Source organism: Sesamum indicum, linkage group LG6 (assembly GCF_000512975.1).
Source record: "Sesamum indicum cultivar Zhongzhi No. 13 linkage group LG6, S_indicum_v1.0, whole genome shotgun sequence".
Classification (NCBI taxonomy): Eukaryota; Viridiplantae; Streptophyta; class Magnoliopsida; order Lamiales; family Pedaliaceae; genus Sesamum; species Sesamum indicum.
In genome coordinates, this window is record NC_026150.1 from 21362771 (window position 1) to 21381119 (window position 18349).

The 18349-nt window shown below is 32.5% G+C and overlaps 2 protein-coding genes and 1 long non-coding RNA gene across 3 annotated transcripts; 2 read left to right on the forward strand and 1 right to left on the reverse strand.

The window, feature by feature from the left end:
• LOC105165336 (histone H1-like) lies at nt 9928-11266 on the forward strand. The gene is made up of 2 exons (XM_011084315.2): nt 9928-10245; nt 10324-11266. The coding sequence occupies exons 1-2, from the start codon at nt 10048-10050 to the stop codon at nt 11005-11007; spliced, it is 882 nt and encodes a 293-aa protein (XP_011082617.1). The 5' UTR covers nt 9928-10047; the 3' UTR covers nt 11008-11266.
• On the reverse strand, nt 13875-17704 carry LOC105165337. The gene is made up of 8 exons (XM_011084319.2): nt 17422-17704; nt 16963-17228; nt 16848-16921; nt 16480-16698; nt 16204-16330; nt 15657-15973; nt 15441-15585; nt 13875-14566 (listed from the first exon to the last, which is right to left on the reverse strand). The coding sequence occupies exons 1-8, from the start codon at nt 17657-17659 to the stop codon at nt 14330-14332; spliced, it is 1623 nt and encodes a 540-aa protein (XP_011082621.1). The 5' UTR covers nt 17660-17704; the 3' UTR covers nt 13875-14329.
• LOC110012135 lies at nt 15846-16696 on the forward strand. Its single transcript, XR_002287267.1, has 3 exons — nt 15846-15985; nt 16123-16360; nt 16456-16696. It is a non-coding gene; the product is annotated as an uncharacterized LOC110012135 (long non-coding RNA).

An 18349-nucleotide genomic window follows, 5' to 3' on the forward strand; every position in this document is an offset into this window, starting at 1 on the left:
CTCCCCCTGAGAAAAATAAAATATCAATTACATCCCCTATGATATGAACCCCCTGAAGCCTCAGGGGTGTGGTACACGCTCATTGACTGCAAGTGTGGGTTTGGAATTATATATATTTTTTATGACAATTTTGCTCTTACATCTCCAAAATATAATATTATATAATATGTAATTTGATAAATCTTAAAAATAATATGTAAATACTTTATTAATAATAAAATTTACTTTATATGTAAATATATAATTATATTAATATTTTTTAATATAATATTTTTAATTAACTAATTTAAATTAATTTTAAAAAAATGACATCGACGGCGAAGCCACCACTACTGCGAAGAAGGGCAGCCGCCCTCCTCATCCCTGTGCGACCGTCCACCGGGGGCCACACTGTCGCCCATCACATCTGGGCGATCGCCGCATCCCCCCTCTGGAGGACGCGGTCGCCCAAATGGGGGAGGCAGCATGTGTTCCAGTTGCTCTCTTTCCGGGGGAGGAGGAGGGAAGGGGAGGCGGTGGGGGGATGAGGAGTTGGTGGCGGGTGGGTGATTATTGTTTTTTAAAACATTTTTTTTATTTTTATAAATTATTATAATATATATATATTTATAATGTAATTGATACCCAATGTGTTGTCTAACTTATTTTTTAAAACCACGTAGGACTAAAAACCTCCAAAAATATTTAATTGACATGTCATATAATCTTTTCAGTAAAAATCGAAATTTCAGGCCATTAAAGAACTAAATTCATTAACTTTAATATTTCATTATAAAAATTAGACATAATTATCGAATTAAAAATAATATTGATAATATTTAACGGACAAAAAGTAATTTTTTTCATATAAAAATTTAAATTTTATATGTTATAGGTATATTTTAATTAAAATTTATATAATATACTATATAGATATAAAATTTCCCCTCATATATATAGAGAGGCATTTTAGTCATTGTCCTTTAAAAAATAGGTTCAAGTTGACGAGGGAGCTGTGTGATTCATTGTTTATAACATAAAGATAATTTTTGATAAATTTTCACAGGAGACTTTTTGATATTTTTCATATCACATGGAGTCAAAATGAACTTAACTCTATCTTTTATACCATATTATTTAACTTGAATCACTTATTTTTATCGCTTCACTTTTTTTAACTGCCAAAAGTTTACATTTGCGCGCGTAAAAAAGTGAATATTCGTAGCGAATATGTTTTACTTTGACTTAGTCAATTTTTCAATGCACAGCTCTGCCAGGAAAAGTTTAAATTGATTTATAAATATAAACTGAAAATATATAAAAATATTTAGATATAAATTGATTTATAGATACAAATTATAAATATATAAAAATAATTATATTAATAGTCTAGATACTGAATTTTTAGAAATAAATATGAAATTGAAAAGGAATTCAACACAATCCACAACCACCTTCAAATTGAAAAGAAATTGAAAAGGAATTCAAATAAATATATGAATTTATAGACTACATATAATAAAAATAATTCAACACAATTCATAAAATAAAAGTAGTAAACTTTAATATAATCATAATTAAAAAGGAAAATTATATTCATTTTCACAATTTTCTGAAGATATATGGTTGGTCTATATAATTCAATATATAGAAAATAACTATATTTATACTCTAGTATAAAACCCGTGCTAAGGCACGGATAAATATTTTCGATTTAAATTGAGACTATAATAATAAATATTCAAGAACGGGTGCTTATATAATTGAACAAACAATTATTATCATATAATTTTAATTACTTCTATATAGCACTTTTAATAAAGAAATATATAAAATGTAAGTCTTTTTTTGCTTTTTAGAAATAATTAATGGAATGAGTTATAATTTGATTTTAAAATGACCTAAATACGAAAATTGAACACTTTCATGCAACATTGTTTACTCATCTTGATTTCATGTTTTTATAATAATTTGATAAGTCCAAATACTTAATAATATATATGAATTGATTTAACAATTATTTTTTTCTTTTGAAGTACAATTAATAAACGTTATTATATCTAGAGTTCATGATAAATACTGAAAAAATAGAACAAAGAAATCGATCTTCTAAAACTTTTTAAGTATTTTTTCATCTTTTTGTCCTCGTTTTGTCAATAATTAATTTCTTGACTCCAAAATCTTGAATCCCTTTTGTTACATATATAAATATTCAACACATAAATATATATATATATATATATTAGATTAATTCTATTTTGTCATCCGAACTATGATTATTTTTACACTTTGACATCTAATAATTTTTTTTTATTTCAACTTCCATCTCAACTGAACGAAATTTTGTACTTCGCTATTTGTAATTATTTTTCAATCAAGTTTTTATCAAAAAATATCACATGCAAAATGTGATATTTAAGGGGTATGTGATGTGATATTTTTTAAAATATGCACAGCATGTGATGTTTTTCTGACAGAACAATCGACAAAAAAAAAGATCATATACAACAAACTACAAATTTCGCAAAGTTGAGATAGTAAGATCATACAAAAAAAAGTTTTGATGATAAATTATAAAAGAGGCATAATTCGAATGGCAAAATATAATTTATCCTATATATATTTACAGAAAATCATTACATGATTCTCTCTATGATTTGATTAGATTTTTCTTTTTTTTTTTGGATAAGCAACAATAATTATACAAAAAAGAAATTAAAATATTATCGCTACATATAAAATATTATCACTATTTTATTTAAATTTGGATAAATGTATAACAATTTATCTCTATCCAAAAGATTATAATTTTTAAATAAATTAATAAGTAGCATACTTCAAATTTATTTTAAGTAACTTTTAGTTTTTTTTTGGTTTTTTGATTATTATCATATTAAATTTTAAGTTTCTATTAATTAGTCATTGTTACATTAGAAAATTTAATTTATTTATAACTTTTTATTTTATTAACTTTTTTAATACATTTCCATGTCTCTTCAAATTTTATTTTGTCAGGTAAGAAAATATATTTTATTTTTATTTAATTTAGATAAATGTTGAATTATTTGAGTTTATCCAGAAGATTTATAAATTTGTTCAGATGAATTGGTTATGAATGATGTCCATAAAAATAGGTTGGCCCAAAGAGGCCTAAACGATCCGAAAAGAAGGAAGAAACGAGAGGCCTGTAACATCCTAGAAGGCTCAAAAACATTTGATATGCGGTCTTGGCAGGTGCCCCTTAGAAAACAGAGGTAGCCCCTAGAAAGCAAACATGCGGGTGGCCTTGGTAGGTGCCCCCTAGAGAGTAGACAGGCGGGCGGCCTTGGCGGGTGCCCCTCAGAAAACGGATTGACAAAGGAAGGAGGTTGAAGGCATCCTCCTCCATTTGGCTTATGAAGAGATCTAAAGCTTAAACCAAGCTTACCAATCCATGATGAGAATGTCCCGCTAAAAATTACCAAACTTAGCCTAAGAAGGAAGCCCAATACACTAAGAACAATCCAAGAATGAGGCCTGGTACGAGGCCTGCCTTCCAAGCCCAACTTTGGAGGGTGGGAGGCCTCCTCAAGAAGCCGGACTCCTTAACCTAGAAGGACTTCTTGCAGAACAAGAGTTCTTGCATAGAGGGAATCCTGCTCCAACCAAAGACATGCTGCTCAAGTCAAGGAGGAGATAAAATCGTACATTATCCCTGAATTTTTGCCTTCTTTCTCGGAAAGACAGGTCACCCCAAAGTTCTTGCCAAGAGAGGCTCATTCTCTATAAATACAGGCAACACCCCTTAACATGGATACTTGCAGGCCCCCTTCAAGAAGCTGGAAATTGTCTTGCTATTTCATTGCAACTCTCAACTCGTGCTTTTGCCATATTTTACTCACGAAATTCTTATTTTTATTTCAATTTCTCATATCAGCATCCCTCAAGAAGGACACCTTCCCTCTATTCTAATAAGTGCCGAGTTGAGAAATTGAGAAATCCCATCAAGAAGGCGTTCAAGAAAAAAAAAAAAAAGAAGAAAGAAAAGAAAAGTTCATTTTTCGAACCCCATCTCTGAATATTTCTATTCTAATAAGTGCCGAAATCTCCACTTATTAGAGTGGGGTACTATTTATGTATGCATATTACCACAAATATGCATGTTAAATTTTGATTAATTGTTAAGTTTAATTGACTTAATATACCAATAAAGACATTTTCCACTATCTAACATCTTATTTGAGAGAAAAGCTCATCATGGAAAAATATTATAATTGATGTAAACATCACATAATTAATAAACTCAAAAATAAAAATAATTAAAAGTATTAAAAAGGCAATGAAACCAAAAGTGGAACATACCAGGACTAATTTTTTACAATAACTACAACATTATATTAAAAACTAGTTTTGAAATTACAAAATGATATCAAATAGAAAATTACTTCAATAATTAATATAATATCGCACAATTGACAGCTAAAAGAATTAATTAACAACAATAAAAAAAAAAGCAATTAATATAAGAATTGAACGTACCAAGACGTGTGAACTTTGATAATTATTGTAAAAATTGCATCATTAATAAACTAAAAAAAAGAAAATATTCCAATAAAAACATTAAGAAAGTAATAAAATGAAAAAGCGGACATACTAGGACCGAAAATGGTCTCTCTTTTCGTTTGTTATGAAATTATTCTTACCATTTATTACAAAAATCATATGAAATACATTAAGAAATTGCAACACTTATGTCAATATACTCAGTAAGGAGTGACGTTATCTTACATACAATTTTTCACGGTTTTTATGAAGGAAAGAAGTTATTACGCATTATTGCAATTATCATACGAAAATTCATTATATATATCGAAAGCTAGAACATACGTATAATAACACCTGTTTCGTTTCTTTCCAAAGGCATACTGAAGTCAATATAATTCAAAAAATCTAATAGCAATTCTTTTAAAAGTATATATAAAATTTTCATGAAAAATATTATTTTTAATTACAGAATAAAAAAAACAGAGGACTTAAAAATTATAAAATTATATCATATACGAAAAAACTTAAAAAATCATTATAAAACCACATAATTGATAAACTAAAAAATGAATTATTTTCGACAAAAAAAGAACATTAAGAATGTAATAAAATGCAAAGTTGGACATACTTCGACCAACGACAATATTGTCATACATATTAAGTAATATAATTATTAGGAAAAAATGATTAGTCACATCAGGAATATAATTTTAAAAAATATCCAATAGAGAATTTTATTAATACCAAAACTGGAATAAATATATTTTTTGTGATAATTAATTCAAAAATTGAAACATATTGAATGAGGATAATTAATACAAAAACTAAAAGTTAACATAATGGTAGCAAATCTGTACATATATGGTCAAATATATTAAATAACATAATTATTGGAAAATACAATTAAAAAAATATAAAGTTATCATCACCGTGTCGTATTGATTTAAAAGTGGTTGAAATATTTTCCTCATATAAATTTAAAAATTCAATAGCAATTCTTAAAAAAGTATATAGTTTTCATTCGCATTCATATTATTTACTATAACTTAGATTATAATATTACTCTCTCATTTCTATTTGAGTTACATAATATTGTATTTTATATTGAATTAATATTACTTTGTATAATTGAAAAGAGTTTCAAAGGTTGAATTTTGAAATCATCAATTTTTGTATTTTTTATTTTGAAGAATTACCTATTGATTATTTCTTAAAAATTGTTGCATATATCAGATTAGTGGTATTTCAGTAGAATATTTGGCCAAAAAAATACAAGAGATGAGGTATTTATCAAATATTAAACCATTAATGGAAGTGGATATTAAACACCAAAATATCAGGAAAAATAGATACAAATAATTCCATATTATGATACATAAAACATAATAATGAATTTCGATGTATGCATTCATCGCATGTAACTTATGTACTAAATAACATTGTTATGTGGTTAAAAACATATAATAATGTGTACGCTAATTAAAAAGGGTAAAATACAATTTGCCCCTCGAATTATTCGTCATATGACTTACTTTTCTAAAATAGTAAATGTAATTAAATTTTTAGACAATATTCTCGTTAGATTATATATATAGTTAAAAAAAATTCTTTTTTTTTTAGCATTTTTGTATTTTAAGTTTAATTAAGATGTTCTTAATTAAAAAATATCTTTTATTTATAATAAAGTAAAATATAATTAATGAGTTAAATAGTTTGAATTTTATTTTTTTACAGACTCAAAGTTAATTTATAAATGAGTACAATAAATACACAAAAAAATTTCATGAAAAGATTTTATTAATCTGGTAATAAAATTAAGCTATGAACTATTTATTCTTTTAGATAAAAATGAATAATTACATATCAGTTTTTTAACATATTTTCTTTAAACAAAATATGATAAAATATATTTATTTATTTCTTTAAAATATTTAACTTTTGGTTAAGCATATATATATTTGTCAATTTTTTTTAAGAAGCATAAATAAGTTGTTGGTTATATTATATTTATTGTGTATCTACTATATATAGATATTAATTTATATTCTACTTTTAATTTAAATTCTCCACTTATTAAAAAAATTAATTAAAAAATAGTTTATTGATGATTTAATGTACAAAATACTAAAATATATTGAAAATAATATAATTGTTCAAGGCATGAGGGGCATTTTTGTCCAATCAATGGGTAAGTGTTATATTTGTTAATTTATGGAGATAAATGTTACATGATGAATAATTCAGAAGGACAAAGTGCATTTTACCCAATTATAAACAACGAGATAAGATTTACAAAAAAGAATAGTGTTGATGTATGTATTATCTGTGAGATTATTTCGGACAAGAAGATAAGATACAAAATTTTAAGAATTGAAGTAAGTAAATTTGTTTTATATCGTACTAAGTGGTGCATAAAAAAATGTTATAGCGGCAAAACAAATATTCTCATTGTGCATCAACCATGTCAATAACATTGTTCCTCCAACATTAAATTGATCAATAGTAATGTCATGTTATCAAACTTTTTTGCAACCATAAATATAGGCATTTTAATTACATTAATCTTCAATGTATTTCCATGTTTCTTGTTTCTGAACAATATTATTCCATATGTCAATATTGTTTTCACCATAGGACAACATTAACTAGGTTAAGAGTAGATATGAGGTCAAGAATGTATCTCCAAAGACAAAAAAGAAAGAGACATGAAACATAATTCATTGAATTTCATTACTATGATTTTGTTTGCAACATAATTAAATAAAAAGTTTGAGCATATACATCATAATAGATTTGAAGAAATTAAGTTTAGCAATGCAAAAATTTATTCCCTCGATGCATTGCTATAATGCATAAAATATGCGTAATTCACTTATTAACGTTTAAGCAGTGCGAACAGAATTTATGTTTGTTTTTATTGTATGATGGTGATTGATAATGCACAAACTTAAATTTCTTTTATAAATGAACAAGTTAATTTTAGCCGTCTAATGAGTTCAATGCACAACTTGAAGCCTAATTTGATAGAAGTACCCCAAGTACGAGTATTTATATTTTTAAAGTACGATGTGTGGATGGTATTTTATTTATAGGGTCCTTTTTTAGTTTATATTATTGAATAATAGTGATATGTGCTAATATTAATATTAGCCCCCAAGCTAATTGAAGCCCAAGTAGGAAAAGGCCCGTGGAGGACCAAGCTGTCGAGGATCCATGTATTTCATAAGCAGCTTAATCTAGGTCAATCAGAACCGATCAATCGAACCCTAAGATGTATAACATGTGGCATAATTTACCAAGCTCCATATGGCATTCGTACATTAGTGTTAATCTACAAATATCCTTCAAATCGAATATTCGAGTATCTTAAATGCATCGTTACTTTCTGCTTTGATCTCTAGACCATTACCTAACTTGACCATCGAAGTACTCTCGCTAGAAGCAACCTCAACACAACACAGTTGTTGATCTCGGGCTTATTTTCTAACAACCCGAGGATTCCTGTCAAGCCTATGACTTGTCGAACTCATCAAATAGTAAAAACAAGGGACAGTTATATTTGCACTATCTGACTTATGGTCTTTTTATATAAATCATCCCTAACTTTTGGATAATTACACATACACAACCAAAAACATCAATGTCATTTAAACAAACCATGCATCCATGCTTTTCTAAAAACTACACATACACTTACCAAAAACATCAACATCATTACACAAACTACCCATACTTTTTGGCTCTCAAGGGTGATTTCTGGAATTATGCAAAAGGTATCGGTGTTCTGTGTAAATAGATTATAGGTCAAAGAGTGTACATATAATTATTCCTTTAAACAATGGTGCTCAAACTTAATTGTCGTATGCAGATAATTATTGAGCAGACTCGAAAATTTTGAATTAAAAGGCATCAAACGCCTTCTCCTCCTTTTTCTTTTCCTCCCCCTCTTTTCAAATTTTTACATTAAGAGATAACTTTATATGGAAACTTTTAACCATCATATATTCATGATGCTGATATTGAGCATTAATTGTTAACAAAAGTCCATTGGGATTTTTTGAGTGATTTGAATAAGCAAAAAAGGAAAGTTAATAACAATACAGTGGTCAAAGTTTAAAAAATTTGCAAACTACTATTTTTCACATGATTTACCAAGTAAAAGCCTATAGTGGATATAGTTATATAAGTAACGATGTTGTCCTAATATCAAGATCGTTGTAGAAATGTGTGAAAAGTATTATTTTATTTCTCATTGCAAATTAATACTTGACGTTGTATTTCACTTTTGCTAGGTGAAAATATCGATTTGACACTTTTAACTTATTTTTTAAGGAGTTAAGTTGAATAATTTTAACATCAAAATAAAGAAAGTGATCTATAGAATAAGTCCCGGTTAATAGTTGAATTCAGCATGACAAGTTTGATTGTAGTATTTGTAAATAGATTAAGAATTTTGTACTACACTACTATACTATTTAGTACGGTTGGCATAAATTACTTCCCATGTTGATAGATACGATTGTTTTTATCACATTTACTGAAATCAATGAATGATCGTAATATTAAATAGTTTGTTTTCGCATTTATTTAAACGTTAAGGAATGTAACACGTGTTGAGATCGTCGAATTTAATTTTATTTCATGTTACAATATTCCATGCAGATAAAAATGTTGTACGTAAAAAGTAAAAACCAGTATGTTTGTTCTTTCAAGTACAAAGGCAACGGTATTATGCTCTGTGTTGTTAATTGATCACAAACAATGATCCACAACGAGAAATTTTCATAAGAAACAAGTTTCTTGGACGAACTTGCATTACATAAGCTTACTACTCAACTTGATTATAAAGTACTCTAAACATGTTCATCTTCAATTCATTCCAAATCTACATTTCCCTAATCAAACCTCGTCCGATTTTCGTGATTCTTGATTTTATAGAACCCTCTGTTTAGCTACTATCACCTTTGGTGTCAAACTTAGCAATATGTTCGAAGCATTTTCACGTAATGCTCTAAAACTCCAACACGTTCTGTGAATACTAACATTTCGACCACTTTTTGTTTCAAATACAATATCTCTCAAACCGTTAGTCGTCTCGACTCAAACAAACATTCCCTAAAAAGCTTATGAAATTCCCTAGAAAATGAACTTTATTTCATCGCAATCTACAGAGAATAGCTCAAGTTATTCTCAGATGAATCAAGCACAAAAACACACCCAAGGCCTCAACCAGCCAACCTTGCTATGCATCCCAATCCATGTCCTACTCATCAAATGCACAATGCTGTAGATTAAAGCCAATCGCACGGTCCAAATTCAAAATTTTGCATAGCTCGGATCCGCGTTAATTGTCTCTCCACCAATTAGCTTCTGCCTTCAGGATATGAGCCCCCCAACTCTCACTATTTAAGTCCGCCCATCTTTCACCATTACACGCACCCACAAATTGTAGCTAGATTCTATCATCGGTGCATAGATCTACACCCCAATTTCCTCAAATTCCGAAACCCTAATCCTTCCCCGAATTTCTGTAGGGAATTCTCCATGGCCACCACAGAGGAACCAGTTCTCCCTAAGGAGCCAGAGGTTGAGGTACCCGCCGCTGAGGAGACTGCCGAAGAAGAAAAGTCTACGGAGAGATCGACGAAAACCAAGAAAGTGGCCGCTCCCAAAGAACCCAAGACGAAGAAAGTCCCTGCTCCCAGAAAGCGTAACCCCCCGACTCACCCTCCTTACTTCGAGGTATTCATTGAGTTGTTTTCCTTTAATTTTGGGTTCTGAGTGTCATGAAATGCGATCTGAATGTTTGTGTGCATGCAGATGATTAAAGAGGCGATTGTCACGCTGAAGGATAGAACCGGATCGAGTCAATACGCGATCACGAAGTTCATCGAAGATAAGCAGAAGAATCTGCCGCCCAATTTCAGGAAGCTTTTGCTCGTTCAATTGAGGAAGCTTGTGTCTAACGACAAGCTCGTCAAGGTCAAAAGTTCGTATAAGTTGCCATCGGCTCGTTCCGCCAAGCCGGCTGCTGCTTCTGCTCCGGCAAAGAAGAAGCCAGCTCCTGCCTCGAAACCCAAGCCCAAAGCCGCCGCTACCAAAGAGAAGAAGGCTACGGTTTCTAAAGCCAAGCCCAAGGCTAAAACCGCGGCTGTGAAATCCAAAACGTCCGCTGCCCCGAAAGCTAAACCAGCAGCAGAGGCGAAGCCCGCGGCGAAAGCCAAGCCTGCTGCTAAGCCGAAGGCGGTTGCCCCTGCAAAGGCAAAGCCTGCACCAAAGAGGAAGGCGCCGGAAAAGCCAAAGACCGAGAAGAAACCACCGGCTAAGGTGGCTAAGACGACAACGAGGTCGAATCCAGGGAGGAAGGCGGCCATGAAATCTCCTCCAAAGAAGGCTCCGGTGGCCAAGAAGGCGGCAGCGAAGAAGACTCCGGTCAAGAGCGTGAAGTCTAAAACTGTCAAGTCTCCGGCGAAGAAGGCCGCCGCGAAGAAGGGAAAGAAGTGAGAGGGTAGTTTGGGAAATGACGTTTGTTTGTAGGATAGTATTGTAAATTCGTCATGGGCCTTTTGGTTGGTTTAGCTGCTTCAGCGCTACAGAGTATGATAGGATTGGATTTTTTTATTTTCCTTTTCCTTTTTTGCCCTTTCCTACATATCTTTGTTTCCTTTATCAGGTTTTTAGGGATTTGAAATAGTTCATAGCTGTACTCATATGCTCGAATCAAATGCGTCCCAATATGAATCATTAGTTACATTTACATCCACCCTTTACTTTGTCATAATTCGTATTTAATTCGCTATTCCCCCGCGTCATGGCTGAGTGATTGTAAAACTGTTACACTGTTGCCCAAAAATGCTATGGTGTGATTGGAGTTCACTCTTGACCGGGCGACTTACGGCGGAGTGCAAGTCAGTGCATGTTCTTACGCCAGGAACGGTGGTTGAGTGAGATGAAGCTTGGCACGCCGTGAATGGAAATGAGGAGAGGAATTCGGGTTTTATATGTAGCACATCAAGGAGACAAGTCGATTGCGATATCTTGAAAAGCCTCCTACATGCTGGTTTCAAGATATGTACCGTTCTTTTCGAGGTAATAAGTTGCGTTTTATTTACTTGTAATATTTCGTACAGCAGCTTAAAAGCTTTAGGTCTCTTTGTCATAGTATTGGGTAAGGAACTTGCTGCCAGAAGTTTCAGCATTCATGGATGTGGTTTGGAGGCAAGTGGGTATGAGTGGCTGTAGCAACAGCTAGAATTATTGTAAGATGTTGCACAGGTTATAACTTGGAGCTGCCTATCTTCGTTTTTGACCTCTTAAGTTGCTTGGATACACATTGAAGATGATAACATTTACTCTTATTGTAAGTGCAGGTGAACCAACTGTAAAGATTCCCTACAGACGGGAGAAATATTTGGTACCAGGAATGCAAGTAGATTCATAATGAGGTATGTAGAAACACAATGGCCATTTTAGGAAGTGATGAGAGTGTCCTGATATCAGAAGAACAGATTTTCTGAAATAAATAGAGATGTTTTTAGTGTTCAAGCATTATCTAGTTTAATCTGTGTTTAGTATCAAGCCATTGCCTAATGACCTTGTCGCGACTGGGAAACATTTTTAAGCTATTCGTTTTCCCTTGAAGATATATACTTTACTTCTTGGCTTCTGAAATATCTGTTAATGCATTTCTAAGGGATTCAATCTGGCATTCTTCCATTTGTTTCTGACCTCATCATCTTTTCAGTTTTAGCACTTGCTCTCTGAGATCAGTGACGCCATTGGTCAAACCCATTCTCATCAATTACTTTGTTCATTAACTTTATCACTTACCTTTTTCTATGGTTTATATGGTTTACCTAGCCAAATAACACGTGGTTAAAATCCACTTCCAAGTATTTTGTCTTTGCTTCGAATTATGCATGCTTCCTTTTCTTAACTTCTATGACATCAAGATGCAAAATTTAGCAAATTTAAAGTGTTCATTCTATTATTTTTTGTTCAAGCTTGTCAATGCTGCCTTATTCTTGTCGATTGAAGTATTCATATAAGCTGCTTTTTAGTGATTATGTTTTAGTAATAGTATATGCCACACAGCTCTCTGCAGGTTTGACTCACACAAATCAGAATTCGCTTAATATGATTTTGGCATCTCTAGAAGGATATGGCACTATAAACAAGTATTCCTATAAATTATTTGGAATTTTGTTCTCTTCTTTTTCTGTGATAAATTCCCTTAGCAAATCTCATGAGGTTAGCTAACCTAGGGTTGAGTATTACGTGAGAGAGCTCGTTAAATATTTGAATTTTCCATCTTAGTTTCATATTCTATTTTCATGTCTAGAAAAACAAGGGAAAGCCAGTTTAGGTAAATTGATTGTGTCTAGGTTTTCTTTCCTTATTTATTTGTGGTAACTGTGTAGGAAGCTTGTGATTTGTTCACAGGTTTATTGTTTTATCTCTGTTGTATCTGTTCCTAGCGAACGCATTTGACTCGTTATATCTGTTTTAGTGGACACATCTCACTAGTCATCAGCTCTGAGTTTTCTTGTTGATAAGTTAGTCATGTTGTGGGACTGAGGCAGGCATATTAAATGTGAAATAGACTTGCAAGTAGGTGATACTGATTCTTACATGAATCTTGATTCAGTAGTAAAAACAAAAATATAACGGTTCATGGGGCGCGGGTAGGGGGGTGTGAGCGGTTGCGGGGTTTAAATACACTTCTTGTCATCATCCTCGTGGAGAAGACACATTTTGACGTTGGATCATGAATTTAAATGCTGTTTGTCGACTACTGCAGGATAATTAATGCTACTAGATTAAAGTGCAGGTTTAGCACTTGCATTAGGGTTTGTGAGGACTGCAAATCTCATTTGAGTATTTGTGATCTCTCTCTAGGGAGGGATTGCTCATCTTTTTACCCGTTTTATTGAAACAGCTTATCACATTGTGGTATTACCCAGGGTTGAGGGCATCAAAGCAAAATCCTCTTTGACCAAAGTAGTTCCTACACCAATTTAACTTACAGGTGAGACTTGTGGAGATAAGTCAGAAAACAAAGTCAGGTAATATTTAAACAGAGCTTAAGGATAGTTCTGAAATATTATCACAAGAAATAGGAAGTCTGTTACTTTGGAAATTAACTGTTGATGAGCTTGTTGCTTAATTAGCAACAAGCAAATATTTTCTGGGGGAAGTCGCTGAATCCAAATTCCAAATATTAAGGTGAGAAAATTTATGCTATCCGAGCATGATTAGCTGTCACTTGGTCTCCTTCATTCGTGCTGTTCTCCTACTGCCTGCACTAAGATAATGTCGTTTTGTTTCTTAAAATTGAGTTAACATATGAAATCATCCCACCTTGGTCTAGATGGAAAAATGTGGTACTGAATTGCCACGACTATTTATTTGAATCTTTTGGCTATTGTTCTTAATGCATGGGCAAATTAGGCGTGAACAGTGTGCTAGATATAGACTCTAAGATGCCTGCTGTGGTTTCTACTCTACAGACCTCTCCTCATCACATTCAGAACTCAAGACAGTGAAATCCAGGGGTTTGGCAGTTAGTTTTACAGTCTGACTGATACAAAAAGCCTGCCAGAGCAACATATAAGTTACCGGTTCCAACTTGTATCTTCCCAGCAGGCACTATTTCATCCCAAAAAGGTATTTCACCTGAATTCACTCACGTAGTAGAATTTAATTAATTGATCTTTAGGTTGAAAAAATTCACCAAACCTCATCTTCTCTTCTCTTCTCTTCTCTTCATCCACTTATCTTTTATAAATGCCTGTGGAGCAATTTTGTCTTGCTGATTGTCAATGTGTCAAATCGCTCTCTCAACATTCTGAATGGAATACTTGAGCTCTTTCTGAATGTTCAACCTTGTAGGTGACAGAACTATGTCCTTCCAGACAGACCCTGTTTCATATGCTGGGTGCGGGTTGTTGTAGAGCTCGAATATGGAATCTGCTGCATCATTCAACCTTCCAACCACTTTCAGGCAGTCTATCTCATCTGGATCAACCAACAAATTCTTTTCTCTGTCTTTCCATGCTATTAACTTCACAACCATATCTATGTTAGTATCTATATATTTCGAGAAACATTGTTCACAACTTGATATATAAAATAGATTTGATGCAAGTTGCTTAAACCTTGGTGAAAATGAGAATCTGGAGTTGGGATACTTGGACTTAGGGAGTGTTTGCAAGCGCTTCAACGAAAAGTGTTTTTCTGCTTCTGATTCCAAAAAAGCATATTTCAAGTGTTTGGGGTACCAGCTTTTGTTTTTGAAACGGCTAAGAAAAGTGCTTTTAGATCAAAAGCTATAAGCACCTTGAGGGGTGTTTTTAGCTGGTTTTGCTTTTTCTTTTGTAAATAAATCCAATTTCATTTCTTACAACTTCACCCTTATTATAATAATCTTAATTTAATTTTATCGTTTTTAATTTATTTTTAAAATTATATTTTTAAAGTTGATATTAGAGTTTTCAAATAATTTTATATTTTAACAATAATTAAATTTACACTTTTACATATTTAATATTTTAAGTTTCTTTTTTTATATTTTGCGTGCTATATTATTTAATTATACTATTTCTTTCACATATTATTTGATTAATTAATAAATTAATTATTTTTTGCACTCATACAAATTTAATTATTGTGTATGAATTAATAATTATATTCCTAAGTGGGAGCATGATTAAATTAAATATATTTTTAATATTTTTAAAAATATAAATATGAAATACTAATCGGAATAAAATTTATGATTTTTCGTGGAAACTTCCGTTAGTGATGCTACGTGGCATTGATTCACTTGTTTAACAAAAGAAGTTTTTGCAAACACTCCCTTAATATTGATTGTTAAGTTGAGTTGGTAAAGCTTAATTAGATGGTAGACATAAGAAGAAAGAGAAGAGCGATTGTACCTTAGGAGGGCCTTCCAGTGCATTACTGCTGTAGAGTCGAGCATTGTCAACTAGTTGGCAATATGTTGAAAAAGCTTCTGCAAATCTCTTGTGCGATTTTAGCTGTGAGTTCACTCTTACTGCTCTTCGGCATATTAGAGCTCTCCTGTCAGAAGCAAATATGTTGTTAAGTGTGAGGTGAAGGAATATTATATGTGAATGGTTTCACATACATACCTTATTCCTCTAATGACTGCTAAATAAGCATCACACACAACACCAACTAGCTCTATTCTGTATGGTCTTCTCTTCATAGCTCCATCCTGGTGTTCTTCATCAATTTGTTCCCAGTAGTTTTCTGTTACAACACCATCTTCATCTACTTTGTAACCAACTCCCATGCGATACCTGCGGCGGTGAACATTCCTGGCCATGGTTATTGTCTGCACAACAAACGGTACCCATGAAAGAGTTCCATCCATGATCACATCTCGTCCTTCGTTCAGTGCAGTTACAAGCAGGGATGATGCTGCATCTGTAGATGATTGGTGCACCTACAAATGCAAGTCAGCTAAATTAGTGTTCAGAATGTCTTTGCCAATACAATTTATTTATTGTTTTTAATGTGAAATGGAGTATCTAGTAAAGAATTTTAAACTCTTAAATGATATAAAATAATTTTGGAGTTTATGCTCCTCTGCAGTTTATATTAATCAAGTCCAGAATGGCGAAACATAGATGATGTAAGCTTCTGGTCATATGATGTCTGGAAAGAGATGCATACCAGTTCAGCCGTTTGAAGCATGTCATGGTGCCCCCTAGAGCTTAGTGCTTTATAAATAACATCCGACTCTTTGAATGCATCAGCCTCTATCACAACAGCATTTGCAGCTGCTCCTGCCCAGAATGTTCTGTTCCACCCCAGTTACAAGATATATTAGGTAATAAATCACAGTTTTTTCTTCCTGGAAAATTTTTATAACTCTTGCAGAGCATGATACATTGATATAATACACCTTATTTTCATCCCGTGTAGTTAATATGACATTGGTATTCTTACTCTTTGAGGATGTCCTTAAGCACAGTACTCTTCCCAGCTCCCATACCTCCCCCCATCAGCAGGAGGACGGGGCTTCTGTCTTTATGAGCCATGGGAACCATCACGTCGGTGCACTTATCATCATTGGATACGAGTCCAATCGCCTTCATCTCCTCTACGAGTGTGTTAAATACTCTTGCCACCTTCAGATTCTTTGTCACCCTCTCGAATCTCTGTTCTCTTTATGGCAAAAAGGAAAAAGGAAAACAGAGGAGGAATTTATTGTACAGAACCCTATTACTAACATGTTGGTGATGTTAGCTATAATAGATCATTAACCAACCATTATTCTTGGATTCAAGAACATGCAATTCACATTGTAATCATACCTTGTGGCTGCCATAACAATGTGCTTAAGCTTCTTTTTTGGCTCGGTTTCAGCACCAAGCACCTGTAAATAACAGTTACTAACATTTTCACAGGAAATGTGATGCCTGAATCGATGATCAGATTCAAATTGAGGTGCAGGGAGATCAGAGCACATGCCTGACTGATCATATAAGAAGTGTGTTTCCAGTGAAAGGCAAAGTAGCTGAGAATACATCTCTCAAACTCTTCCACCATTTTTATGAAGAGGGAATCAGCATCTGGTTCACTTGCAAAATATTCAAACACATCATTCTCACACCCTTCAGCTTTTTTGATGTAATTGGAAGCCAACTTGCACAGGTTTGGGCACTCTTTTTTGTCCTTGAACCCCATTTGTCTAGCTGCTCATACAAATAAACACAATTCATGTCCACACACACACAGCACACAGTGTGAGGAATATAAAAAAGATCCAGACAACAGAATAACAATCATAAATCTATGTCTCTAAAGGGTGTTATACATGATCAAGATACGTGCGTCAGATGCGTGCATGCTAATGTGATTCAATCGATAAGAATGTGATTAATTTACCTACATAGTGAGAGAACCTCTCAATGCTTACGACCTGCCCCGCGCCCGAAACTTTTATCTTGGGAACAATTCGTTGATCTCTGATTTTCTTGAGACGAAAATGCACAGCAGCAGCTATGATTAATCCGATTGAAGAGGCTACGATAATTTCCGTAGATGTGGGATTCATGTTTGTGTTCATACAACCTGCTGCAGGTGAAGGACAAAATGCATCATCATTAACACAATCTGTATACATATAAACATTGTTTGTTGGGTGAATAATAATAACAATATATGTTGAGATTACCTTTCTGCATGTCTTGATTCAGCAAAGGAGAAGAAAGAGGAATTCTCCTGTTGATTGGGAGAAACTGTATATGTGAATGCTTCAGCAGTTTGCATGTCAGCCGTTACGCTTGTTCTTTTGGTATTCAAAACACGTGTTAGTACTATACTTCTTAACGGAAAGGGTGGTATCATTATTATTACTACTATTATTATTATTATTAAGTTTCAGATTCTCGACTTCCTTTACATGTAAATCTGTGTCCAAATGTTGCACCCCAAATTTCCAAAACTCTTTCAAAAATTATTTTTAAATATTATAAAAGCTCTAAACTTGTATTTCTTAAAACTTCTCTCTACTTTCTAAAAACTTTTATCCACAAACTTTTCTATTATATTAAATAATCTTAATTTCTTTTAATATTTTTAATTTTATATTGCATGTAGTGCTTTTAATATTAACCTCTATACCTTCGTCGATCCCATTAAAACATATGTACATTTATCTAGATATTTTCTAGCGAACTGAAAAATAGATCTTAAAAACATCCTATATTTTCAAGAAGTTTAAAATTGAAAAATATTGAGCAACATTCATAGTGTAAAAGAGGGAAATGACATTCATTATAAAGGTATAAAACTAATTAATCACGAAAGCAAG